The sequence below is a fragment of the Vulpes lagopus genome, chromosome X (assembly GCF_018345385.1).
Source record: "Vulpes lagopus strain Blue_001 chromosome X, ASM1834538v1, whole genome shotgun sequence".
Classification (NCBI taxonomy): Eukaryota; Metazoa; Chordata; class Mammalia; order Carnivora; family Canidae; genus Vulpes; species Vulpes lagopus.
Genome location: NC_054848.1, coordinates 67,429,082 through 67,456,855, shown reverse-complemented (window position 1 = coordinate 67,456,855; position 27,774 = coordinate 67,429,082). Strand labels below are relative to the sequence as shown.

The window sequence follows — 27,774 nt, the reverse complement described above, 5'->3', positions numbered from 1 at the left end:
GCCTGAATCTATTCTCAGAAGTTTCAGTTAAGTCACTCAGTAAGTTACATTTTTAAATTAAGCCCTCCCCCTCCTTAAAGTCCCAAAAAGAAAAGAATGGCACAGAGTTTACAAGGGTATACAAACACTAGATCTTGCCTTTCTTTTTCTCAATATTCCTGTTTTAGGATTATCCAATAAGCATATTGGCATAGAACCACAACACATTTATGTGACTGCAACATCATTCTGCTTTTTTTTTCATTTTATTCTACTACTTATTTTTTAAAAAATGGTATGACAACAATAGCATGTTATTACAACCTTCTATGAAAATGTCGTGTGTTTTTATTTAAAACACAAATGTGGGGCAGCCTGGGTGGCTCAGTGGTTTAGCGCTGCCTTCAGCCCAGGGTGTGATTCTGGAGACCGGGGATCGAGTCCCACATCGGGCTCCCTGCGTGGAGCCTGTTTCTCCCTCTGCCTGTGTCTCTGCCTCTCTCTCTCTCTCCCTGTCTCTCTCTCTCTCTCTCTCTCATGAATAAATAAATAAAATATTTTAAAAAATAAGACACAAATGTGAAACAGGAATTTTGGGTCAGAGAAAGGCTTTCCTTTTGCATTTTCCTCAAGCTTATCTGGGTTTGGGGAGGGATAGAGAGAAATTTCAGCTTAAAATATATATTGTATAAGTACAGAGAATGGAGCATAAAGTAACTGGTTAAGCAGTTACAGAGTTAGGCTAAACAATCCTTCCTATATAATAGGAAAATATTTGATTGATGAATTATTTCTATAGACTTCCAAAATACTGAGTAGCAGAGCAACCTATTTTGGCTTGCAAGTCTCACTGTTTTGCTATCACTACGACTCCAAATCCATCTATTGTGTAGGTGAGATATAACTGGAATTGTAAGTCTTAGATTTGTAGATGGGATTTTATGTTAGCATCATGTGGCAGCCTTTCAGTCATTGCAAATATTCTTTTAACAATGTAGTGGTAGGTGGTGCAAGCCACCCATTGACAACCAAGCCCTAAATTCTCAAATAATGTAAGCTGTTTACATCCTCCTTAGAAAGAACTAAAAACATAATGTGTGCTATAATCTGACAGGTATTTCACAGAAAAAGGTATGATGTGGTCTGGGAGGTACCATCAATCAAGATAAAAATCCTGTGAAGGATGAAGAAAATGAGAGAAATACTTCCTGGGGGAGAAAATAAAATGACTCGAGCCATCTAATGAATCTTACAGGAAAAATAATACTGCTGCTTTAGAGAAAGATGCTAAAATCTTCTCTGTGGGGTGTGTACTACCTAGTACCTAGTCTTTTTTCACTCTATGATGGCAGTTGCACTAAAGTTTCTCTGAGTAGTAAAAGGCTCCTATTCTCAAAGGAAGCACTTAAGAGGAAAGAAGACCCACTTCCCACAATCTAATCTCTGACATGCTATACACTTTACAAAAGAACATTTCCACTTTACAAGGGAATATTAAAGTGCCTACGTATACCTTTCAACATAGTATAAGACATTTTAAAAGGGGAGGACAATTAATGACTGATGAGGATAGAGTCGGAAGTTGTGGAGTCCCAAGAGAAAGATGTAGAGCACAATCTGGTGGAAATGAGTAGAAAAGCCTATAGAGAAATTCTATCTGATCTCCTTTTAGTTTTTCTTGTCAAGCCATATACATGGCTGGTAATCATATGCAATTTAGTTTTTCCAGTCTCTTTACTTGCTCCTAACATCACTTTCATTGCTATCCTACCAGATTCTGCAATGACAACCTTAGTCCATGGGTAAGTGTTTCCAATAAATATTGGCACACCATCTGAAGCTCATTGGAGGGATGTTATCCTGGGTTACCAAGTGAGCTGCAAAGATGGACTATAAGGAAGTTTCAAAAGTCAAGGAAGGGTAGACATTGCTCAAATTGATTTGGAGAGAGTAGATGAGAATATACATATTCAAATACATATTTCATAGTATAAATATATATTAGATTTTCTATATTACAGACATGTATGTTAAATCATGTTGTAATATATAATAATTGTGGGGTTTTTTTAGCATAGAAGTGTTAAACTGTGTCTGTTGCTTTTAGAGCCAAATGACACTTTAGTCACCTTGCTTTTAATTCATCAGTGTCTCAAGCAGACTAGTGGTGAGTTTCCAAGGTGGCCTTGTTCCAGGATCCCACCATGCTCTGTCACTGGCTGGGAACAGCCTACAGGAAGCATGGCCCAGCATGTCCACCACGGTGGATCCAAAGATCCTCTAGCTTAAGGCTGTCAATCAGTTTTTTCTCTACTAATCAAAAGTTCTCTTGAAGGGAGATCTAACCAACTCACCTCCAAGGCCACCACTATATTCATTTTCTTCTAGAAATTACCTGGCCATCACATTGACCTGGGGTCTATGGCATCTTTGTGTTTTTGTTACATATCTGTAGAAATTCTTCATATGTTTGGTGCAATAGTTCTTGGTTGAATATGCTGCAACCATTCCCTACTACTCTTTGCTTTCTTTTAACTCTGACTCTGTGTTTCACCATATAGAAGGCTTTTCTGTTTTAAAAAATTGTATAGTAAAATCTGTTAATTTTTCAAAAAAAATTCTTCAGTGGCATCTTCACCAAGTGCTGCATTGATGAGATCATGCTTTTTGTATTTTAGAAAGATTAGTCCATATTCTCTGAATAAGCTTTCACATTTTTTTAGCAAAAATGGGTCAGCAGGGAAACATTTAATAGGTTTATCTTTTGCACCAAATTTTGGTTTACATTTAACATGCAGGTGAGATTTAATATCTACTTCTGTTGTGTTAGTAGCAAAAGGAAGGAAAATTATTTGATTCCACCATATTTATGGAAAAATACCTTCCAGTGGTGAATCATTTTGTGTCATGGTCAAACACGTAGGCAAGACAAAAACAAAAACAAACAAAACTCCCCCACAAATGTAAAAATTGGTCATACAGATGGACATTACCCTTGCAAAAGCAGTTCCTAGTTTGTTTTCTTTTTAAGTTTTGTTTTGTTTTGTTTTCCCCGAACAAATACAATGGCAGGAACAGGAGCATTGTGTCACTTAGACCTTGCACTTTATGATGCTATCTCCCTTGAACTTTTTTTTTTAATCTAGAAAGTAAGTTCATGAAGGCTGTTGTGTGTTTTCTAGAACTTAAGAGCTTCATATCCTAGGTTCATTTTATCTGTTATTAGTAAGATGATGATGTCAATTCTCAAAAATTTAAGAAACATGCACTGTCAACTGTACCAGTAGCCCTAAACAATGACATATATACATATAAAAGTTAACTCAGGTATAAACACGCAAAAGAATTCTCCCTGTGATCATAAAATGATGTTATTTTCTGTTCAGCAGTTAATGTTACTGCTGTTAATGCCGATTAATTAAAGGATGTTGCTATAACGTGCAAATAGGGAATCTGAGAAACTGAGAGGTCTCTACATGAAGTTAAGTCAATCTGGGCATGGGCAATCAAATATAATGAAATCACTTGTCAGTGCTAAGCTTGCAAAAACTGTGAAGTTTGACTAGAGAGTAAAAGGATTATAATTAGATTTCCAATAGGATAATAACTAAATGGCAGAACATGGTAAAGAGAAAATATTACTTTGTTAGCTGATGGTACTGCCATTCAGTTCAGTTTTAGTTTTTATCAGTGCACTTGTAGTTGTGCTAATTCAATTTGCTTTTATCAGCAAAAATGCACTACGCAAATGGTACTTGAAAGTCATTTGCCAAAACCATTGATCTGAAGGTGCAGTTAATGACACCCAGTATGTTTATTTTACGTGAAACAGAGATTGGTTGATAAGATGGCTAATGTGCTGTCTTGCAGGCCCTCAACTGAGTTCTGTGAATCTGGGTGGGAGAATGTTAGTGTATATGCTTCACCGAATCCTTCACCTCCAGCAATAGTGGACAGAGCCATCAGAGTATGTATTCATTGTTTGATCACTTTAAAATATTCAGAGGGAGCTGCTATAATAGCCTTCTAAGATAAGGGATACAGAAGGTGATTTATGCATACCTTGTCTGTCAAACAACATTCAAAGCATAAAGGACATGAAATAACTAAGCTAAAGAGATTTAGAATATATATAAGAATCTTAGTACAGGGCAGCCCGGGTGGCTCATTGATTTAGCACTGCCTTCGGCCTAGGGCCTGATCCTGGAGACCCAGGATCGAGTCCTGTGTCAGGCTCCCTGCATGGGGCCTGCTTCTCCCTCTGCCTGTGTCTCTGCCTCTCTTTCTCTCTCTGTGTGTCTCTCATGAATAAATAAATATAATCTTAAAAAATTAAAAAAAAAGAATCTTAGTGCAAAGAATCTTTGTACTAAAGTCCAAGTGATAATTATCATAAAACTGTATGTGACTTTATTACTTTTAAAGATGGCCAAGCAACATCCTTTCTAGTCCTCTTTAAACTCTCTTAAGGAGATATCCCATTGGAACTAATTTAATTTCAAAAGAGAGAGCACTGGGAGATTGATAGATTTCTATCCAGCAGAGCTATTGACAACAGAAAAAGAAGAATTCACTGGTGCTGGAATTGTTTGCTATGAAAAGATGAGTTTTGGAAATGGCATTAGATTGGCATGCATGAATTCATCCTCATAAACAATGCTAGCAAATGATTATTTTTTCCAAAATAAAAAATGGGTAATTGAGGGAAATGGAAAGATGAAATCACTATCAAAAAAATGTCATGAAAGATAAAAATTATAATACACAAGAGCAAATCCATTAGGAAGAATGAAAAAATATAGGCTAATGTTTCATTTTATGTTTTCTGGCATTATACATTTTCTGAAGTTCGTATATGCATATAAAAGTATTTTATCAATTCCGAGCCTCTTAAATAATAAGTAATATTACTGGGACTTTTCAAGTAGTTACTTGAACTGATTGATTTTGTGACCTATACTCAAGATACTTCTGATAATATTTTCAGGCACCTATTCCACTGTCTAATAAATTTTTTTCTTTTTTGCTCAAAAAATAAACTTACTTTAGATATCAAACTGTGATTTTACTGTCATATTAACACAAATAATTCACTCTAGTTTTCCATAAACTGATGATGGGAACTTTATTATTTGTAGTGCTTTAATACTATGCTATGAAAGATGAGAATGTGTACTTTTCCATTTTCATTACATTTATCAAGATTATTTAACATAAACTAAAATGCAGACATTCAACAAGTAATCATTAATATGCCATACTTTACCATATATTGACACTATTAATGACATATATTAGACATATATTAGACAATTTGATTTATAATTTCAAAAAAATAATAAAAGTTGATTTCCTTGCTTTAAAATAAATCCCATTAATCCTTTTAAAGGTGTACTAATTCTCTCATGTTTAGCCAGCAAGAATAGAACTTACTAAAAGTATGCTCAATGAAAATAAATATTAAATGTTCCCTACCCCTAGCCACAAATTAATATTCAAAAGCCATTCTTTACAGACTTGTTTAAAATAAGAACATTTAAATCAAATGGAAGGCTTTTAATTTATATCATCTAACTAACCTCCCATGAATAAGGTATCTGTTTTTTGTTGCATGGCAATGAAATAACTTTACAACAGTAAAAAAAAAAAAAAAAAAAGCTTGTATTTATTTCAGAGTTGGGAAAGATGTTACTGCTGCAAATTAAAGGAATAATATACATTAAACAAACAGCAATGAATTGAAATATAGGATTAAAGGATAAGAAATATATAAACCACTGATGGTATGTTTGCTTTAACCTCCCCAGTTCCAAAGCTGACCTTACATCCTATCAAAGGAGGGGCACAATTGAGCTCAATATTCCATAAAAGACTGGGATTATATTTGTGTGCCACAAATTAAGAAGTCATTAAACACTTCAGGTTTAGGGTTCTACCTTGGCCTGATATGTGGTAGCAAACTCAACTAGTGGTAGCCAACAACTAGTGGGGCTTTCCTCATAAATTTAACTGTGGTGAATTAATTGGACAAATACAGCGTCTCATCCATATTGGTTTTGGTCACATAGACACACCTTTTATTTTATTTTATTTTTTAGACACACCTTTTAAATTGAGGGAAGAAAGCAGGCAAGCAAAAGAAGAATAAGAAATAGCAAAATCTTCACTGAATGAAATAAACGTACATGCTTTTCACACGTAGCAAAATTAATGCATTAATTAGGTCTACTCAACTTCAGCAGAGACAGGTATTACCAGAAGATCCATGAGCTCTGAAATTCTTTGTTCTGTAAAAATGATGGGCAAATCTACATGAAACAGGGTTTCTAAATTTTCTAAAGCTGCCACATAAATGGAGACCCTCAAATGAACACGAATGGATCTTTTTTTCACATCCAGTTCTGTTGCCTTCATGTAGATCCAGTCATCACATAATGAAAAGGCATTGATTAGTTAATCCTCTATCAACAACATATCCATGGTTGTTGTCTTGCTTTCTGAAGTTAGGAAATCACTTTTTCATGGAGATGTCTTTTCTTTTTTATTAGCGTGAGACATCTTTTCATATTAAACATGAAAACAAAAGTAATCTGCATACAGAGGGCTAGAAAACTGCATTAGAATCAGACTAGAAAAACTCCAGTGGTTAAATTCAATTTCTATTTTCAGGTTGTTTTGCACTCCAGTGAAATTCTATACTGAATTTTTTCACCGATTTTCTTACTACTAAATATTTTTATATACTTTAAAGGATCTAGGCATTTATGGGAATCTTGAAAATCATGAATTAAAAGTCGTGGTCTTATTTCCATATTTAGATTGTTTCTAAAGTTATCTATATTTAGCACTGGAATTTAAAGGTTGATAAAAAGTGTTGCCTTGAATGCTTTAAACATAGTGATAGGTTATGATTATTTTACCTGTGAGTTTTACAAACAGTAGTGAGATTTCTTTGAAGTATATTTTTGTACACCTCAGAAAGGTGAATTATATTTACAGCTAAGCATTTTTAGAATATGCCTAAAACATAAATATACATACTTTTAACAGCTAAACATATAAGAAATTTGCCCACATTGTATATGTAAAATTATTAGTCCATATATATGTATGTATATATATATATTTTTATATGTATATATATGTATCACTGAAGATTTCTGCCTCTGACATAAAGTAAGAAGAATTAAACTTATTTATTTTATTCATACAAAGAATACCAATATAGGAGCACATACCCACCCCATATCACACAGTTATAGAGAGAAGTATGCTGTTTACTGTACCTTGTACAGCAGTACTATCATGAGGAGTCCCATTGTTTTCTATTTCAACATCTGGATTTCCAGTATCTGAAAGAAGGGACATTCAAGATTAAGGTACAATTCTGTTTTTTTCTGATTCCATTTAAAGTGAAACCAGTAATTTGGTCCTATAGATAACACAAGACTCTGGATGGCATTTTTGGTTTTGTTTTTGTATGTCTGTTTTTAATGGTAAGAGGGAGAATTATAAACTATGGCTGAATTCTACAATTTCACATATATTTTCAAATATATAGTAAATACTTCTTTATTTCATTCTCTAGAGATAATTCTCAGGAAAATAATCTGTCCATAAAAATTACTTCATACTATCAGGTAACAAGACCTGACTATAGAATAAGAAAAAAGACTGATGCAATTACATAAATGGAAGTTCCCTATTCTTATGATATATTTTTAATTGTAAAATGTGATAGATGATGAGAATATCTCTATGCTAAGCATACTGAACATCAGAACACAAGTTGTGGTTTGTGGTCTTTATGTAGTACTGGCTATAAAGGCAGAGAGAGATATATGAATTGTTTTTGAAAAAAATTGAAAGAGAAAGAAATAAGAAGTTAGGTTTTTATTTTCAATTTTAAATAAGAAATGTGATTATCTAAAAGCTATCCATATCCATGAAGCACAGCTTTATATGAGCATTTCTATATATACACATTTGCTTGAACACCCTTGGGTAATGTGGCAACAGATGCCAATATATCATCCAATGCCATCAAAGATTAATATGAGAGTAAAATGATTTGAATACAAGATACCCACCATGCTGTAGAAACAGCTGTTTTTCCTCTATAATAGAAAAGCTAGACCTGGATGGGTGAATTTTAAATATGTAAAAAAAATGCAAGCCACCTCAGAATGACAAGGGCCTCGAATGATAATAATGAGTGCACAGAACATATGTCCCATGCTACTCAAGTAATGTTATTTTTAAAACCTTTGATAAGCAAAGATGCTGGCTCCCACTGAGATGTCCCATTGTGTAAGATACTTCTTTTCTGTGTTTCAACGAGGCATGGTTAAGATGAGGTAATAATCTAACACTATTTCTATTGATTGTGAACACAATGATCCAAGACAGTCACAGTGAAAAGGAAATTGAACTTTTGGAAAGAAAGAATATGATTCACATTTATAAAAAAAAATCCCTTACTCATTCTTAGTATAGGACACTGAAGCACCCTTTTAGTCTTATGTGTGTGTCATGCATGTGTATGGGGTATGTGTGCATGTTTGTGTAAAATTCTTCAGTTTATATTTGCTACACACACATAGCAGTTAATATACATATGTATATTTAACATGTCAGTTAAAAACACAAGCTGTTAGTGTGCAATGAAAGAAGAACCTGGATATTCTATGAGATGAAATGATGTGGAGTTTCATAATTGACAATGTAATCAGAAAAATATTGGAATTAAGACAATTCATGACAGAAGCATTTCTTCTAACAGAATCTCCAGGAATGTACTTAAATTTTTAAAAATATTTTATTTATTTATTCATGAGAGACACAGAGAGAAAGAGGCAGAGACACAGGCAGAGGGAGAAGCAGGCTCCATGCAGGAAGCCCAATATGGGACATCATGCCCTAAGCCAAAGGCAGATGCTCAACCGCTGAGCCACCCAGACGTCCCTAGGAACGTACTTAGAACATTTTTTTTTTCATCCAGGCCCTCCTTAAACCCCCAACACTGATGCAATCTACATTAAAGAAATCAGCATCCTATAACTCATTTAAAAAGAGTAGACCAATTATCAGCATATTTTAAAATGAGTGGACATAAAATACTTACATTTTAAATACAAGAAGGTTATCAGCATTACTGCTTCTATTGCAAAAGTCAGCAGGGTTTCATGTTATTCCTAGGATATTTGTATCTCCCAGAATAGGGATTATTTTGACACATTTAATTCATAACCTAAAGAGCCTGGCCTCAAATTGATTTTTAAATTATTGTTGAACAAAGCCTCTTCCTTCCTTCTTTTCCTTCTTTCCTCCCTCCCTCCCTGTCTTCCTCTCTCCCTTTCTTCCTTTTCTCCTTCCCTTCCACCCTCCTTTCCTTCTTTTTTTTTTCTAGGTTTTCCTTCCTTCCCTCCTTTCCTTCTCTCTCTCTTTCTTTCTTCTTTCTGTCTTTCTTTCTTTCTCTCTTCCTCTCTCTTTTTAAATCGGGTTTTTTTTTTCTTTCTGTACCTTGAAAGTGAAAGTCAAAATCAAATACTACCTTTCAAGATTCTCAGGCCACTGTCACTAGTAGTGGCTTGCTTAAATGCTTGTTCCACTTGTTCCCGGCGCTTTGATTCATATTCCAAGGCTTCCTGCAATTTTCTCTTGGCTTTTTTCTCCTTCTTCAGACGTTTTTGCATGGTAGCTGAAACGTGAAAAGGTAATTAGTTGGCAAAACTTGAGTCAATAAAATAATGTTGCCTATTTTGGTGGATTATAAGCCATAAATAGATACTGAGAGAGACATAAATGCATATCATTAGTTTATTTGGGTTCCAGATCTCATTAGGTTCAACCAGAGTGTTAAATCATACAATTTACTTCTTTTTGCTTTCACCTTTCCAGTTCATACGCTTTATAATAAACATGCATTTGTATGGCAATGGTAGTCGTGGTAGAAATTATTTTGTACTTTCACTAACTACATGCACTTAGTGATAGCATTAGATGTTTGATAATTTCTTAGATAGAATTATTGGGTTCCTGCAATATATTGGCTCATAGAAGGGTTTTAAGCCTACCAATCTTTACAGTCTTTCTGAATCATTCTTTTTAATTTTACTTTTTTAAAGATTTTATTTATTTATTTATGAGAAACACAGAGACAGAGACACGGGCAGAGGAAGAAGCAGGCTCCCACTGGGAGCTTGATGTGGGACCAGGACCCTGGGATCATGACCTGACCAAAGGCAGATGCTCAACCACTGAACCACCCAGGTCCCCCTGAATCAGTTTTTAAAAATTGAAGATATTTTTTATTGTGAAAATAGAAAAACATTCAAGAAATATGCAAACTTTAAAATTTTGGCATTTAAAAAATGTTTAAAGTGTTCACATATAATTAAAATATATTTTGAACTAATTATGATGCTAATTTGTTTCACTTGTATTTATTTCACAGTGCAATGTCTTTCACATAAATAACCTACAGCTGGGCAGCCCCAGTGGCTCAGCAGTTTAGCACCACCTTCAGCCCAGGGTGTGGTCCTGGAGACCCAGGATGGAGTCCCATGTTGGGCTTCCTGCATGGAATGGAACCTGCTTCTCCCTCTGCCTGTGTCTCTGCCTCTCTCTCTCTCTCGAATAAATAAATAAAATCTTAATAAATAAATAAATAAGTAAGTAAGTAACCTTCAGCAACTTGCAAAGAATTAGACACCCATGTAAATTTACATTCATGTGAAACAAAAATTCAGAGCTTTGAGGTAATAACAAAATTGGAAAACTTGAAACAAAGACACTGAGAATGTATGGTTTCTGTTATTTTTTTAAAAAGATTTATTTATTTTGAGAGTGAGGAAGGGCAGAGGGAGAGAATCTTCAAGCAGACTCCGCACTGAGTGTGGGATCTATCATACAACTCAGGAGATCATGACCTGAGCCAAAACCAGGAATCTGATGCTTAACTGACTAAGCCACCCAGGCACCCCTGGTTTCTGTTGATTTGGGTAAAAGATTATTAAATGAGGTTCAACATAAAGCTGTCTTACTATTTTAATTATACTTATTTATCATCATTAATATAAAGCATTTAACAAATTACTTAAATCAGAAATCTTAATTTATTAAAAATAATTTATAACTTAATGTCCTTGATAATACACAATTTTGCTTCCAGTAAAATTATTGGCTCAAAAGTATTCTATAATATAGTTTTTCTTGAAATTTATGATTATGTATATTACAATGGCACAGTGAGGAGAGATAGAAGCAGAAAAAATGTTCACCTTTAGCTCAGAAGACTGACCTATAGACTGCATTGTTTTGATAGTGATCACATATGTGCTGACTGCTACACTTTTAGAAGGGTCTCATGACTGCGGGTAAACCCACTCATAGCTAATATGAACTGAATGATAAGCATCTGAGAAATCTTGTGAAAGCAGTTTTATGTGAAGATATTTGAAGAAGACATTTATGCTATAATAATCCTTGCACATCTCCTCCCTTTGAGTACTAAGCTTATAACCACCAGCTTCATATAGCAAAAAAGTACAGCTCTTTCTGCCCATGGGTCCTGTCCTCGTGCTACTTCAATAAACTTATTAAGTTGCACCATAAAATGTCTCAAGAATTCTCTCTTTTTTTAATTAATTTTTATTGGTGTTCAATTTACCAACATACAGAAAAACACCCAGTGCTCATCCCGTCAAGTGTCCACCTCAGTGCCCGTCACACATTCCCCTACAACACCCGCCTCCTCCCCTTGCACCACCCCTAGTTCGTTTCCCCGAGTTAGGAGTCTTTATGTTCTGTCTCCCTTCCTGATATTTCCCAACATTTCTTTTCCCTTCCCTTATATTCCCTTTCACTATTATTCATATTCCCCAAATGAATGAGAACATACACTGTTTGTCCTTCTCCGATTGAATTATTTCACTCAGCATAATACCCTCCAGTTCCATCCACGTTGAAGCAAAGGGTGGGTACTTCTCGTTTCTAATTGCTGAATAATATTCCATTGTGTACATAAACCACATCTTCTTTATCCATTCATCTTTCGATGGACACCGAGGCTCCTTCCACAGTTTGGCTATTGTGGACATTGCTGATAGAAACATCGGGGTGCAGGTGTCCCGACGTTTCATTGCATCTGAATCTTTGGGGTAAATCCCCAACAGTGCAATTGCTGGGTCGTAGGGCAGGTCTATTTTTAACTCATTGAGGAACCTCCACACAGTTTTCCAGAGTGGCTGCACCAGTTCACATTCCCACCAACAGTGTAAGAGGGTTCCCTTTTCTCCGCATCCTCTCCAACATTTGTTGTTTCCTGCCTTGTTAATTTTCCCCATTCTCACTGGTGTGAGGTGGTATCTCATTGTGGTTTTGATTTGTATTTCCCTGATGCCCAGTGATGCAAAGCATTTACTCATGTGCATGTTGGCCATGTCCATGTCTTCCTCTGTGAGATGTCTCTTCATGTCTTTTGCCCATTTCATGATTGGATTGTTTGTTTCTTTGGTGTTGAGTTTAATAAGTTCTTTATAGACTTTGGAAACTAGCCCTTTATCTGATATGTCATTTGCAAATATCTTCTCCCATTCTGTAGGTTGTCTTTTAGTTTTGTTGACTGTATCCTTTGCTGTGCAAAAGCTTCTTATCTTGATGAAGTCCCAATAGTTCATTTTTGCTTTTGTTTCTTTTGCCTTTGTGGATGTATCTTGCAAGAAGTTACTGTGGCCGAGTTCAAAAAGGGTGTTGCCTGTGTTCTCTTCTATGATTTTGATGGACTCTTGTCTCACATTTAGATCTCTAATCCATTTTGAGTTTATCTTTGTGTATGGTGAAAGAGAGTGGTCCAGTTTCATTCTTCTGCATGTGGATGTCCAATTTTCCCAGCACCATTTGTTGAAGAGACTGTCTTTCTTCCAATGGATAGTCTTTCCTCCTTTATCGAATATTAGATGACCATAAAGTTCAGGGTCCACTTCTGGGTTCTCTATTCTGTTCCATTGATCTATGTGTCTGTTTTTGTGCCAGTACCACACAGTCTTGATGACCACAGCTTTGTAGTACAACCTGAAATCTGACATTGTGATGCCCCCAGATATGGTTTTCTTTTTTAAAATTCCCCTGGCTATTCGGGGTCTTTTCTGATTCCCCACAAATCTTAAAATAATTTGTTCGAACTCTCTGAAGAAAGTCCATGGTATTTTGATAGGGATTGCATTAAACGTGTAAATTGCCCTGGGTAACATTGACATTTTCACAATATTAATTCTGCCAATCCATGAGCATGGAATATTTTTCCATCTCTTTGTGTCTTCCTCAATTTCTTTCAGAAGTGTTCTATAGTTTTTAGGGTATAGATCTTTTACCTCTTTGGTTAGGTTTATTCCTAGGTATCTTATGCTTTTGGGTGCAATTGTAAATGGGATTGACTCCTTAATTTCTCTTTCTTCAGTCTCCTTGTTAGTGTATAGAAATGCCATTGATTTCTGGGCATTGATTTTGTATCCTGCCACGCTACCAAATTGCTGTATGAGTTCTAGCAAATCTTGGGGTGGAGGCTTTTGGGTTTTCTATGTAGAGTATCATGTTACTGGCGAAGAGGGAGAGTTTGACTTCTTCTTTGCCAATTTGAATGCCTTTAATGTCTTTTTGTTGTCTGATTGCTGAGGCGAGGACTTCCAGAACTATGTTGAACAGCAGTGGTGAGAGTGGACATCCCTGTCTTGTTCCTGATCTTAGGGGAAAGGCTCCCAGTGCTTCCCCATTGAGAATGATATTTGCTATGGGCTTTTTGTAAATGGCTTTTAAGATGTCGAGGAAAGTTCCCTCTATCCCAACACTCTGAAGGGTTTTGATCAGGAATGGATGCTGTATTTTGTCAAATGGTTTCTCTGCATCTAATGAGAGTATCATATGGTTCTTGGTTTTTCTCTTGCTGATATGATGAATCACGTTGATGGTTTTACGAGTGTTGAACCAGCCTTGTGTCCCGGGGATAAATCCTACTTGGTCATGGTGAATAATTTTCTTAATATGTTGTTCATCCTATTGGCTAGTATCTTGTTGAGAATTTTTGCATCCATGTTCATCAGGGATATTGGTCTGTAATTCTCCTTTCTGGTGGGGTCTTTGTCTGGTTTCGGAATTAAGGTGATGCTGGCCTCATAGAACGAATTTGGAAGTACTCCATCTCTTTCTATCTTTCCAAACAGCTTTAGTAGAATAGGTATGATTTCTTCTTTAAACGTTTGATAGAATTCCCCTGGGAAGCCATCTGGCCTTGGACTCTTGTGTCTTGGGAGGTTTTTGATGACTGCTTCAATTTCCACCCTGGTTATTGGCCTGTTCAGGTTTTCTATTTCTTCCTGTTCCAGTTTTGGTAGTTTGTGGCTTTCCAGGAATGCGTCCATTTCTTCTAGGTTGCCTAATTTATTGGCGTAGAGCTGTTCATAATATGTTTTTAAAACTGTTTGTATTTCCTTGGTGTTGGTAGTGATCTCTCCTTTCTCATTCATGATTTTATTAATTTGAGTCTTCTCTCTCTTCTTTTTAATAAGGTTGGCTAATGGTTTATCTATCGTATTAATTCTTTCAAAGAACCCACTCCTGGTTCTATTGATCTGTTCCACAGTTCTTCTGGTCTCGATTTCGTTGAGTTCTGTTCGAATATTAATTGACTCTCTTCTTCTGCTGGGTGTAGGGTCCATGTGCTGTTTTTTTCTCTAGCTCCTTTATGTGTAAGGTGAGCTTTTGTATTTGAGTTCTTTCCAGTTTTTGAATGGATGCTTGTAAAGCGATGTATTTCCCCCTCAGGACTGCTTTTGTTGCATCCCAAAGATTTTGAATGGTTGTATCTTCATTCTCAATAGTTTCCATGAAAAATCAAAGGGTGCAGGGTTTCAGACTGGATAAAAAAGCAGCACCCATCTATTTGCTGTCTACAAGAGACTCATTTTAGACAGAAGGACACCTACAACCTGAAAATAAAAGGTTGGAGAACCATTTACCATTCAAATGGTCTTCAAAAGAAAGCAGGGGTAGCCATACTTATATCAGATAAATTAAAATTTACCCTGAAGACTGTCGTGAGAGATGAAGAGGGACACTATCTCATACTCAAAGGATCTATCCAACAAGAGGACTTAACAATCCTCAATATATATGTGCCCCAAATGTGGGAGCTGCCAAATATTTAAACCCATTAATAACAAAACTGAAGAAATACTTAGATAATAATACACTTATACTTGGTGACTTCAATCTAGCTCTTTCTACCCTCGATAGGTCTTCTAAGCACAACATCTCCAAAGAAACGAGAGCTTTAAATGATACACTGGACCAGATGGATTTCACAGATATCTACAGAACTTTACATCCAAACTCAACTGAATACACATTCTTCTCAAGTGCACATGGAACTTTCTCCAGAATAGACCACATACTGGGTCACAAATTGGGTCTGAACTGATACCAAAAGATCGGGATAGTCCCCTGTATATTCTCTGACCATACTGCCTTGCAATTAGAACTTAATCACCACAAGAAGTTTGGAAGGACCACAAACACGTGGAGGTTAAGGACCATCCTGCTAAAAGATGAAAAGGTCAACCAGGAAATTAAGGAAGAATTAAAAAGATTCATGGAAACTAATGAGAATGAAGATACAACCGTTCAAAATCTTTGGGATGCAGCAAAAGCAGTCCTGAGGGGGAAATACATCGCAATACAAGCATCCATTCAAAAACTGGAAAGAACTCAAATTCAAAAGCTCACCTTACACACAAAGGAACTAGAGAAAAAGCAACAAATAGACCCCACCCCCAGCAGAAGAAGACAGTTAATTAAAATTCGAGCAGAACTCAATGATATCGAGACCAAAAGAACTGTGGAACAGATCAACAGAACCAGGAGTTGGTTCTTTGAAAGAATTAATAAGATAGGTAAACCATTAGCCAACCTTATTAAGAAGAAGAGAGAGAAGACTCAAATTAATAAAATCATGAATGAGAAAGGAGAGATCACTACCAACACCAAGGAAATACAAACGATTTTAAAAACATATTATGAACAGCTGTACGCCAATAAATTAAGAAATCTAGAAGAAATGGACGCATTCCTGGAAAGCCACAAACTACCAAAACTGGAGCAAGAATTCTCTCTTGACCATCGTGTTCAACAATCCCACAGCATTAGCATATTACATTTTTAAATATATCAATAAATAATAATAACTTTCATGTATTTAAGACCTAATATGTACTGAGCATTTTCTGGGACTATATCTCATTACATTTTAATTGGAAAAAAGTTAATAATATATAATATTATATATAAAGTAATAGTTTTATTATAACCAGAATTATACATACAATTTACTTCTTTTTGCTTTCACCTTTCCAGTGCATATGCTTTATAATAAACATCCAATTGTATGGCAATGGTAGAAGTGGTAGAAAATTATTTTCTACTTTCACTAACCACATTCATTTAATGATAGCATTAAATAATATAATATCTACACATGTAGTTTTATATAAACATATAGTTACTATTCTTTTGATATACTTGGACTGTTGTTACTTCTAAGCATAAGATCAATTCCTCCCCCTCTTTCTTTTCTATCATATGACTTCAGATAAAAAGTTCCCCTTTTGTAATAAAAAGTTAGTTATAGTGGATATGAGATATTTAGGGAACTAGAAAGGAATTTAAGTTATTATCCAGTTCAACTATTGTAATAGATGAGAATACTGAGCTTCATAGAGATGAAGTACATAATTTTTCTACATAATTGAGGATAACAGAGTAGTTTCCTATAATTGTGAGTAATTAGATGTAAAATGTTAAAAGCAGTGCTTAGCACATAACAATTGATAAGCATTAGCCACCAGTAGTAGTAGTAGTAGTAGTAGTAGTGACAGTAATGATAGTAGTAGTGATAATGTGATATGTAATGATAGTAGCAGTGGTATTATTATTACATCATAATGTGCTACATTTATTAAATACAAATACTTTAGAATAAATTTGATAATAGTTATAATATTCATCAACCATGTCTAGGCCTTTTTATTTTTTTTATTTTTTTAAAGATTTTATTTGAGAGTGCAAGTGAGACAGCATGGTGTGTCAGAGAGCAGGAGCAGGAATGGGGGGAGAGAACGAAGGGTGATGGGGGAGCATGGGTAGAGGGAAAGGGAGAACGATGGAGAAGAGAGGGAGAAGCAAGCTTTCTGCTGAGCAGGGAGCTCAACTTGGGGATTGATCCCAGGACCCCAGGATCATAACCTGAGCTGAAGGCCGGTGCTCAACAAAATGAGCTACTCAGGTGCCCCTATCATGTCTAGCCTTTTTAAAAAGATTTTGTTTATTTATTTATGACAGACACAGCAGAGACATAGGCAGGCTCCCTGCAAGGAGCCCGATGGGGGACTTGATCCAGGATCCCGGGATCATGCCCTGATTGGAAGGCAGATGCCCAACTGCTGAGCCACCCAGGTGTCCCTGTCTAGACCTTTTTAAAAGATAATAGATGTGATAGTAATTATAAAGATATACCTCAAGAATCTAAGAGGAGTTAATGAACAGAAATTGGTATAACTCTAAAAAGTTAGAAGCCAATTTTACTCTATGTAGTAGTTACACATATGCCAATCTGGGAATGTTATATTTAACATATGATTATTATGTTCTTTAGTATAAAAAATCATTCTACTAAAAATGTGTGTTTTTATGATTGCTAATTATAATTATTTTGCATATCAAACACCAGATATAAATAGATTTTTCTAAACTTTAAAAAGACAAGTTAGGTTTTGCTTAATAGTATTCAATGATTTTGACAAGATAATGAGAGGTTTAATTCTTTTGTTTTTAAGATTGTATTTATTTGTTTGTTTATTTATTTGAACTCTCCACCCAATGTAGGGTTTGAACTTATAGTCTTGAGATCAGGAGTCACATGCTCTACTAACTGAGCCAACCAGGTTTCTTTCATTTTTTTAAGATTTTTTTTAAAGACATTTAATTCTTTTTAAATGAAGTGACTGAATTTATATTTTGAACTGGACTAATAATGATTCCTGGGCCTTAAGGAAAATATACTGTAAGTTTTCAATTGCTTGCCAAAAATTTTGGAATATAATATACAACTTTGGAATAAGGTAAAGTTAGTGGATTTCACTCAACTGGAATTCTTCTTCCTTGGTTAAGGAGGCATTATCTATCTTGTGGATTTTCTCTTTTTTTCCTTCTCCTTCTCACTCTCTATTTTATTTAGCATTTACTTTGTTACCCTTCCATAGAAGAATAAGCAGAGAAGAGAAGAAGTTGAAATTCACAATCGACACTTTTGCTGCTATTTAGTATTTTAAGGTAAATTTAAGGAAAAGGTGAAAATTATTGGCTGAAGTGAAGATTTAAAATTTTCCTGGTTTTTATGTGAACTAGTGTCTTTATCCACATCTGTACATGACCTAATGTCTACCCATGGTTTGAAAGTTAATTCTATTTGTGAAGATTATCTCTCCTTTCTCTCTCTTTTGTCTCCATCCCTACTTATGCTATCCAAATTCAGTCCTCATCTCCACTGCCAGGATGAGAGCAAACTCCTTTTACATAAATTCCTTGTTTGTAGTCTTACTCCAAGCCCTCTCTCTATTCCCAACACTAAAGTGGTTTAATTGATATCAGACCAGATCATCCCCCTGCTTATTTCTTTACTACTTACCATTACCTATAAGATAAAATCCAAGCTAATATTTTACATGGTTAAAAATTTCCTTCACAATTTAGCTTCTACTTTCATCTTTCTACATCATCTCCCATGATTCACTTCATTAAATTCAGAGCCACAGTAATAACAATCTGTTTATAGTTGCCCATGTATAAAGCTTCTTGCCTTCATGCCTATGCTTACTGATACCTCTATTCAGAATGTCCAAATCACTCAGATACTTTCCCGCCCTTACTTAGCCTACCAATCTTCAATACTCAGGTTCAAGTGTCAGCAACAGGAAGCCTTCCTCAACTATTCACTTCCCCACCAAACTGAACTAACTACCCCTTCTCTGTATAGCCATATATACTGTGCTTCATTGTTCTTGCCACATTGTCTTGAATTAACTGGTTGGTTGTGCTGGCCCTCTAAAATGTAAATCTCTCAAGGACAAGGACTTAGTTTTATTTATCTTATTTATCTATCACTGTTCTTGGCAAAGAGCATTTCGTCTACAAGAAATTATTAGATTATTTGCATCCAGGAATATTTTATGAAATTGTGAGGAAGCTAAGAATATTCATGTTTTCTAAATCTGCAAGTGGCCTGAAGTCAGATATATTTCATTATCTTTTATAATTAAAGAGAAAGAGTATAAATATCTTACCTTGTGAATTGCACACAGTATTTGATTCTTAGCCTGTCATTTTTTTTCAGTAGTTTCAAGCTATCCCTGAGAATATTTCTACTATTATTGAATATATTTACAACAAAATGTTTATTCTGTAATTGAACTTGTTAAACTTACTTCTGCTTTGAAGCTCAACTGCAAGTTGTCTTTCAAGGTTTTCTCTAATTTCTCTCTCTCTATAGAGCTCCATTCGCAGTTCCTTTTTTTCTTGTTGAATCTGCTTCTCCTGGATGTGAGCGTTATCCAAAGCCACTTTCAGCAGACCCTGTCAAAGTACAGAAAATGACACGCAGTTCATCTTATCTGTTTTAATTTCTCAAATGTGAAATAATTTATGTAGATGCTAATGTCTTGTATTACGTTTATTTTGCTTATAGAAATATTGTTGACCTGAATGTTGGTCAACAGAGTCTCCACGGAGGACAGACTATCAGCGAAAATGAGTGGTCCAGGAAATCCAGGAGGCAATGCTTGCCCAGGAGTCAGTTGGATCTTGTCCAAGGGTGACTTCATTGTTGGAATTTGAAATGGTACCTCTTCTGCAAAAAGAAAATTAATATCAGAGCATTCACGAATTAAGAGCTCAAAAACTTCACTGTGTTTCCTGTACCTCTAATAGCATCTATAAATATTTTATTTCTATAACTAGATGATGGAAAACTCTCAATTGGAACTCATACCTATTCCCCAGATGCCTCTGGTTTCTTAAAATAAATGTTTCAGTAAATAATCAGTGAAAATGAAACAACATTTGCTGCTAAAGAGGCATGAGACTTGGAGAAACAAATTTATGATATGTTTATGAATACCTATAAATTAAATAACCAGATCACCTTCTTGTAAAGCATACACTGCATTTTTTAAAAAACTGTCATCTATCATCTGTCTATCTATCTATCTATCATCTACATTCTTTAATAGCTTTATCAAAGTATAATTCATACATAATAAAATTCACCTATCTTAAGTGTACATTTCAATGATTTTCAGTAAATTTACAGGACTGTGCAACCATTATCACAAATGTATCTTAGAACAGCTTGATCACCACAAAAATACTCCTGATGCCCACTTACAGTTAATCTCCTGCCCCAGCCCCAGCCCTTGGCAACAACTAATTTACTTTCTATCTCTATAGGACTGCCTATTCTGGATATTTTATACAAATAGATGTAATATGTGGTCTTTTATGTCTGGCTTCTTTTACTTAGCGGAATGTTTTTGACGTTCATCCATGTGGTAGCATGTTTCAGTGGTTTCTTCCTTTTTATTGCTGAAAAGTATTCCATTACGTGGATACATTGCCCTTTGTTTAATTATTTACTAGCTGACAGGAATTTTGATTATTTCTGGTGTTACCTTTTATTTTGAAGAATATTACTTATGAAAAAATATCACCTGTGGCATATAAACACAAGCTGTATTTTCTCCTTTTATTTTTATATTATCTTCTCTCACATCCTCATTACATTAACAAGATTCTTTCCTAGCTTCCAATAGAATTTTTGTTTAATAAAATGTTTCAAATTTGTCTTGAACAGATCTATCTAATTACAAAAGGAATTTTCTCTTACACTGGGAACCTAACTACATGACTATATCTTTGAATTCTGATTGCAAATCTTTTATGTGAGATGTATGAACCAGATAGCAAAGTTTTCCCTGCAATTAGAAACTGGGGATTTTTTTCTTTTCTGACATAGGTAAGTATAAAAGGCTACAAAGAAGTGATCTTGGAAGGTAATCAAACAAACCTTGGTGTTCTCTCTTTTTTTTTCATTCACCTATTTTTTGAGAAAGAGAGAGAATGGGAGAAAGGGGCAAAGGAAGAGGAAGAGAGAGAATCTCAAGCATACACCCCACCTAGCACAGAGCCTGATGCAGGGCTCGATCTCAGGACTCTGAGATTATGACCCTTGCTGAAACCAAGAGTTGTTGCTTCACCAACTGAGCTACCCAGGTGTCCCCAAACCCTGGTATTCTTAAATGGCTTCAACTACAGTGCATGAGAGGTAAATCATAGTACCTCAGACAAAATTACTCTACTCACCACAGTCTCTTTACTTCAGTAACTGGCCACAAGCAAAGTTTGAAAATATGCATATCCCTGGTCAGAAAAATTTTCAATGACCCCATATATTACAAAAATCATCCAAGAAAAGAAAAAACTAGGCTTGAATCTGGACCTAACCAATTTTCACAAAAATCTAGCTATTGGTTCTGGTTCCAGTGGTGATAGAAATATGGATTTATTGTACAGATATAGGTAATTTTGTAATTGCAAGCAGCCGATACATCTAGTATGCAGTCTTGAACCACACAGATTTCATAGTCATCATTGTTTGCTGCATAGCAAACGGCATGCCCTATTTACTGTATGGAAAGCTGTGGCATAGAATTCTGGGAAACTTCTGTGAGATTTGTAATGGGACAGCATTATCTCTGAATAAAATGTTTTTAATAGAGATTACCTTTTCCAAATTCTTTTCTTTTACAACTTCCAATTTCCCAAAATCTATACTGATAAAAAAATGCTAAGCAATTATTTTATAGAATTAACAGTTTCATATTATTTGAATCCAAAATGTTATAAAAAGCATTTGTTTATTGGTCTTGAAGAATTCAATAAAATGACACCTGGGTGGCTCAGTCGTTAAGCATCTGCCTTCACCTCAAATCATGATTCCACGGTCCTAGGATCAGTCTGCATAAGTCTCCCTGCTCAGTGGGGAGTCTGCTTCTCCCTCTCCCTCTGCACCTTCCACCCCATTTGTACTCTCTCTTGCTCCCTCTCAAATAAATAAATAAAATGTTTTTTAAAAAAGGAATTCAATAAAATGTATAAATTAACCTATTGATTTTCTTTTAGCACAGGAATCTATAATGAACATATTCTCAGGAATTGTTTTTTCATAAAACATAAAAAATAATATTTTGATTATAAATGCATGATGCATGTGTCTTGTACAACTCCACTGTTGTGAAATTAACCCTAAACTCTTTCCTTCTTTCCTTCCTTCCTTCCTTCCTTCCCAGTGGTAGTTTCGGAAGAGGTAACTATTCCAGAGGGAGTGAGAACAATATCAGAAATTCTGTGATCTACTTCAACTACAATGTTTGAACATTTGAAATATGTCATTAAGAAACTAAATTCTAAAATGTCTTAGGCAGCATCTCTAGTGCTTCTAAAGTACATTTCTCAGCACCTAACCAAGCAATATTATTTCTATGGTTTGAAGTCTGTATTTAGATAGTATTTTGTTTTCTGCACATTACAAGTGGATCAAATAACTTCATAATGATTTATTGAGGGATCCCTGGGTGGCGCAGCGGTTTGGCGCCTGCCTTTGGCCCAGGGCGCGATCCGGGAGACCCGGGATTGAATCCCACATCAGGCTCCCGGTGCATGGAGCCTGCTTCTCCCTCTGCCTGTGTCTCTGCCTCTCTCTGTCTCTCTCTGTGACTATCATAAAAAAATGATTTATTGATAATAACTGGGGAGGTTTTATGCTTTTGCACTGTTGTTTATAAATCTTAAAGTATGAATTAATTTAGTCTGGAAGATCTATTTTTACAAAACGAACTGCTACAAAGTTAGAACATTGACATCCTGCTGAGTCTAAGACAATATAATCTTTCCCCTGAATAAATATTTTCTATCTGGGGCAGAATTCTTAAAATCAATAGATCCTTTGTTCTGTATCACTCTATATACAAGTAACCTCATTAATAAGAATCTGAGGAGTTTTCTACAAACAAGATATGCAAAAAGAAAAGCAATACATTCATCATGTATTCATCACCTATTTGAAGATGAAATAAATAAATGCTATTAAGTTGGCTGAAAGGAAAATTATTATTGACTATGAAAACAGGTCGCATGGTCTATACTTTGTAATGTTGCTGTATAGTAGATTGAAGTTTCAAAATAGCATTACTCTTTTTTAAAAGAGATGGACACAGTTGAATTAGGTGTTGCTTGTCGCAGTGAGGATCAAATGCAAAAAGAATCATATTTCATTGGACCTAGTCAACACCAGGAAAATACATAGAAATATAAGAGGTATGCAGGCAATGATACATTTTGATAATCTGGCCCAAGAGAGACACATAGAGACAGCACACAGATCTAAGCTTCTACCAAAAGACAAATAGGACACAGAGGTTGGGAATTGGGATGACAGTGTAGCAGGGGTCACACCGATTTTCAGCAGCAGTTTTCACACAGATGAGATAACCCTGGACTCTATTTGGCCCATTGTTCATATCCTACTTGTCCCACAAGCAATAAATTTCCTAGACCTAGAAAAAGGCAGTAAAGAAGAAGGATTCTACTTATGACTTCTTATGATTAAGTTTCTGTGATAACCAAACATGCTTTTTCAGACCAAGGTCACATTGCATGTTAAGGTCCATAATAGCCTAAAGCTAGTCAAAGTGTATTATGTTTTGGTGTAAATGAGTGAAAAGTATCAAACCATTTGTCTTTTTTTTTCTGATTTAAATTCCATGCTACAAAAAATGTATAGCAAATGCATTAGAAATCTACTTCAATCTTGTAATAGGTCTTCACATCTGAATGACATCAACATTTTGCTCAGAATTTAAAGACATTCACTATTATGTACAAATGTTTCCCATAGACTTGATAAATCCTAATTGTTAATGAAATTAAATATAGACAAGTACTAGAACCATAGATTGCCAGGTAAATAAGAGTAACTCTTTGTAAGCCAGGGAGAAAAGGTTTTGGTTGAGCATTTTGATTTAAAAGGCTGGTGTTCAAAATGTGTATATTAAAACCTTTATCAACACATATGATGCAATGGTATAAACTAAAAGATAAAGATAGGACAATTGTTATCTAGTTGAGGACATCAGCAACCTCTTCATTCATTGAAGCAAAGTGGAGACTGCTTTTATTGAGCCTGTTTGCTAAACTTGCTATAATTTGTAATAGCACTTGGAAATCTATTTGCTGAACAAACTCTTAATTTTAATTTCTTCCTTAGGGCCCAGATGAATAGATGTTAAACTTGACAAGAACTTTATTTGTAGAAAAAAGATAAACATTTGATAATTACTCAGAATGAAGAAATTCCCCTAAGAATTAAAATCAAGACTGCTAGACTTTCTATATGAACGTAGTGCTTATTTTCCCACTTTTTCATGGAGTTCAGTGTTTCTTCTTTCCTCTGGGCTTTGAGGATTATAATACAGGATTAGAAAATGAACACCACTGACTCACTCAGCAGTGGAAAAATGCAGCCACCTGCCATCAGGTCATCAGCTTTTATTCTTTAACAAATAAATTATATTTCTCTATTTGATTTGCATGCTTTCCCCTAAATAGAGCTGTCAAGAGACTTTCTTTTGTTGGTGCCATCAGTATTACATTTGGCAGAAGCAAGACACCTGCTTCCCTCTTCCAGACAGAGGAACAATAACAACAAAATGACCAACTGCTGTGTAATGATGTGACTTGCATGAATATAAGAAAGTGTTCATCGTCTGAGTTGAACAATGAATGATTCAAATGTTGCCCTTCCTGAATGTGGAAAAGAAAAACTTGATCCCTAAATTGTTACATTTCTTTAGGGAAATGAAAAAGAAATTATGCTGACAAATGAAAACCAAAAACTAGTAGTGAGCAGATGAAGGGTCACCAGCCTGAGAAAGTATGATATGATACTTCTAAAACTAGAATGGCTCTGTTTTACTCTGGATCTTTATATGATCAATTTGACATAACAGGTCCCTTTATAAATTATGAATTAGAAAGAAGTCAACTTTCAGATAAAATATTATGCTGATAACAAATATTATATCCAGTGAAGGATTGGAAGAAGTATGATACCCAGTGCTTGCTGTTCAGGAGCTGATACACCTTGAATAAATTCAATGAGTTATAGAAGCAGACAATTAAGTGTGAAATCATGTGACTTAGGCTGTTAAGTGCCTCTCAAAGGGAAGAATACTTCAGTCTGGAGTAACCACTTAAACTAATCCATTCATTATAGCTGAAAAGTGTTCCCACTACCCTTATAGTCCCATGGATTTCCCTAAGATATTAGGTATGCCAACAATGTTTCTTACTCTAATAGTGAACAAACTGGGTTAAACAATAATAAACAGTTTTAATTAAAGCAAGGGTTAGCAGATAAATTACAAGGTGCTTAGTGAAATTGACTTTCGGATAAACAGCAAATGATTGTTCAATGTTTGTCCAAAAATACTCCATGGGTCATCATTATACTAAAAGAATAATTTCTTCTTGGGGCACCTGGTGGCTCAGTCAATTTCAGCTTAGGTCATGATCTCACGGTCCTGGGATTGAGCATCACATAGGGCTCCCTGTTCAATGGAGAGTCTGTGTCATCCCTCTCCCTCCCCCTGTTTGTGCTCTCTCGTACCCGCCCTCTCTCTCTCAAATAAATAAAATCTTTTTTAAAAAATCAAATCAGGGTCATGAGATCCAGCCTTCTTTCAGGTTTCTCATTCAGTGGGGAGTCTGCTTCAGATTCTCTTTCTTCCTCTCCCTCTGCCCCTACACCCCATGCATGCATAGGCTCTCTCTCTCAAATAAACAAATCTTTAAGATGATAATAATATGTTGTTTATCTGATTCAAATATCACTGGACATGTTGTTCTCTTTTTTGTTTGCAAAGTATATTAAAGCAAACAACTCAGGTCCTTTAAAAAGCTAGTGCTAAATATAAGCATATGTTACATATTAATTTAGGCAGCTGAGAGCATAAGGATGAACAGCAAAAGATGCCAAACTCTGACTGTGTAGGTTTGAAACTCTGTTCTATGATTTACTAGCCCCTGAGAAAGTTACTTAATTTTTCTGTGCCTCAGTTTCCTCATCTGTAAAGTTCAGATAATACTTACCTCATAAAGTTGTTATAAAGATTAATGAGCTACTATTTGTAAAGTTTTTACAACAATACCTGACCCAAAGGAAATGCAAAATAATTGTTTGTTAAATAAACTAAATGGCGAGGTGCCTGGATGGTTCAGATGGTTAGGTGCCTGCCTTCTGCTCAGGTCATGATCCCAGGGTCCTGGGATTACCCCTACATGAGCTCCTTGATCTGTGGGGAGCTTGCTTCTCTCTCTCTCCCTCTGCCTGCTGCTCCCCTGCTTGTGCTCTCTCTGTCAAGTAAATAAATAAAATCTTAGAAAAATTAAACGGTGATTGAAAATTCCCAGGAGTGGGAGACGAGCCTAAAATAAAATATTTGAACACCTAAGCATCCATCAACACCTCATAAAACATGTGGCAAGATACTTTTCTTAGGTAGTAATTGTATAAGCCTGGCTTTACCCTAAATTATGCCAATGTTACTTTTTCAGTTATCAAAGGTCTGAAGAGACTTCTTAAGTCAAGGTCAGTGTCTCAACTGGGGGTAATTTTGTAGTCCAAAGGACATTTGGCAATGGCTGGAGACATTTTTGACTGTCAGAACTGAGGGGTAGGAGCATGTGATACTGGCATCTTTCTGCACTGAGCTTCTACTAGAGAGTTTAATAAGCTTAATAAGATACTTTGTGATTTAGAACATAATACTTTATAAGGTATGTTTTATAGATCTTATGCATTTAATTTTGGGTACTTAACTCTAGTTCTTTGCTCAAATGCCACCTTATTATTGAAATCTATACTGAACACCCTATTTAATATTGCAACTTGCACTCCTATTTTCACTCCTTTAACATGTTTTATTTTTTCCTGGAAAATGTATCACCAAAAAATATACAATATAACTTACTTATTTACTATTTTTGTTATCTATTTTATCTCACTACAATATATTCTTTAGGAAAATGGGAACTTTGTTTTTCTAAAAATTTGTCCAGTGCTGTTTTCTCAGTATCTAAATAGTAACTATCCTGGGTCTACGGCACATGTACTGACTTTGGATGTGCCAAATGGTAATCTTAGATCTTGAGGTAGTATTTTTACTCATCAAAATGATTTCATTATCTTTTTCCATTTAAAAAGACAATATTGTAAATGAATATGCAATTTGAATTTTTTTATATAAGTATATGGTCAGAAAGGAAGAAAGAGGGTGGAGGTGAGGAGCTTCTGGTCAAATCTCAGTCTTTTCAATAAAGTCAATGATTACTATATATATAATGTGACAAACTGAAAGTTTGTAATTTTGAAAAATAGTTGATATAGTTGTCACAACATGCCTACTGTATATTTATTGAACTTGTCTACATATTATAGTCTTTTGAGCAAAAAATAGTAAAATATAAATAGTTGGCTCCCACACATACTTTCCCATCATCTTTGAGATGATATATTATTGCATCAAAAATAAAGCAAACTTAACTGATTTTTAGAAGTATATCTATATTTACTAG

At 35.2% G+C, this 27,774-nt stretch overlaps 1 protein-coding gene across 1 annotated transcript in view; it reads right to left on the bottom strand.

Moving 5' to 3' along the window:
• Positions 1 to 7,227: 7,227 nt before the first annotated feature.
• DACH2 (dachshund family transcription factor 2) overlaps positions 7,228 to 27,774 on the bottom strand; it is a 688,250-nt gene continuing 667,703 nt past the window's right edge. Inside the window, exons 9-12 of the mRNA XM_041740435.1 lie at positions 19,785 to 19,933; positions 19,512 to 19,659; positions 9,533 to 9,679; positions 7,228 to 7,331 (exon numbers count right to left, since the gene is read on the bottom strand). Coding sequence (XP_041596369.1) covers positions 7,228 to 7,331; positions 9,533 to 9,679; positions 19,512 to 19,659; positions 19,785 to 19,933 — 548 coding nt within the window. The remainder of the gene's footprint in view (positions 7,332 to 9,532; positions 9,680 to 19,511; positions 19,660 to 19,784; positions 19,934 to 27,774) is intronic.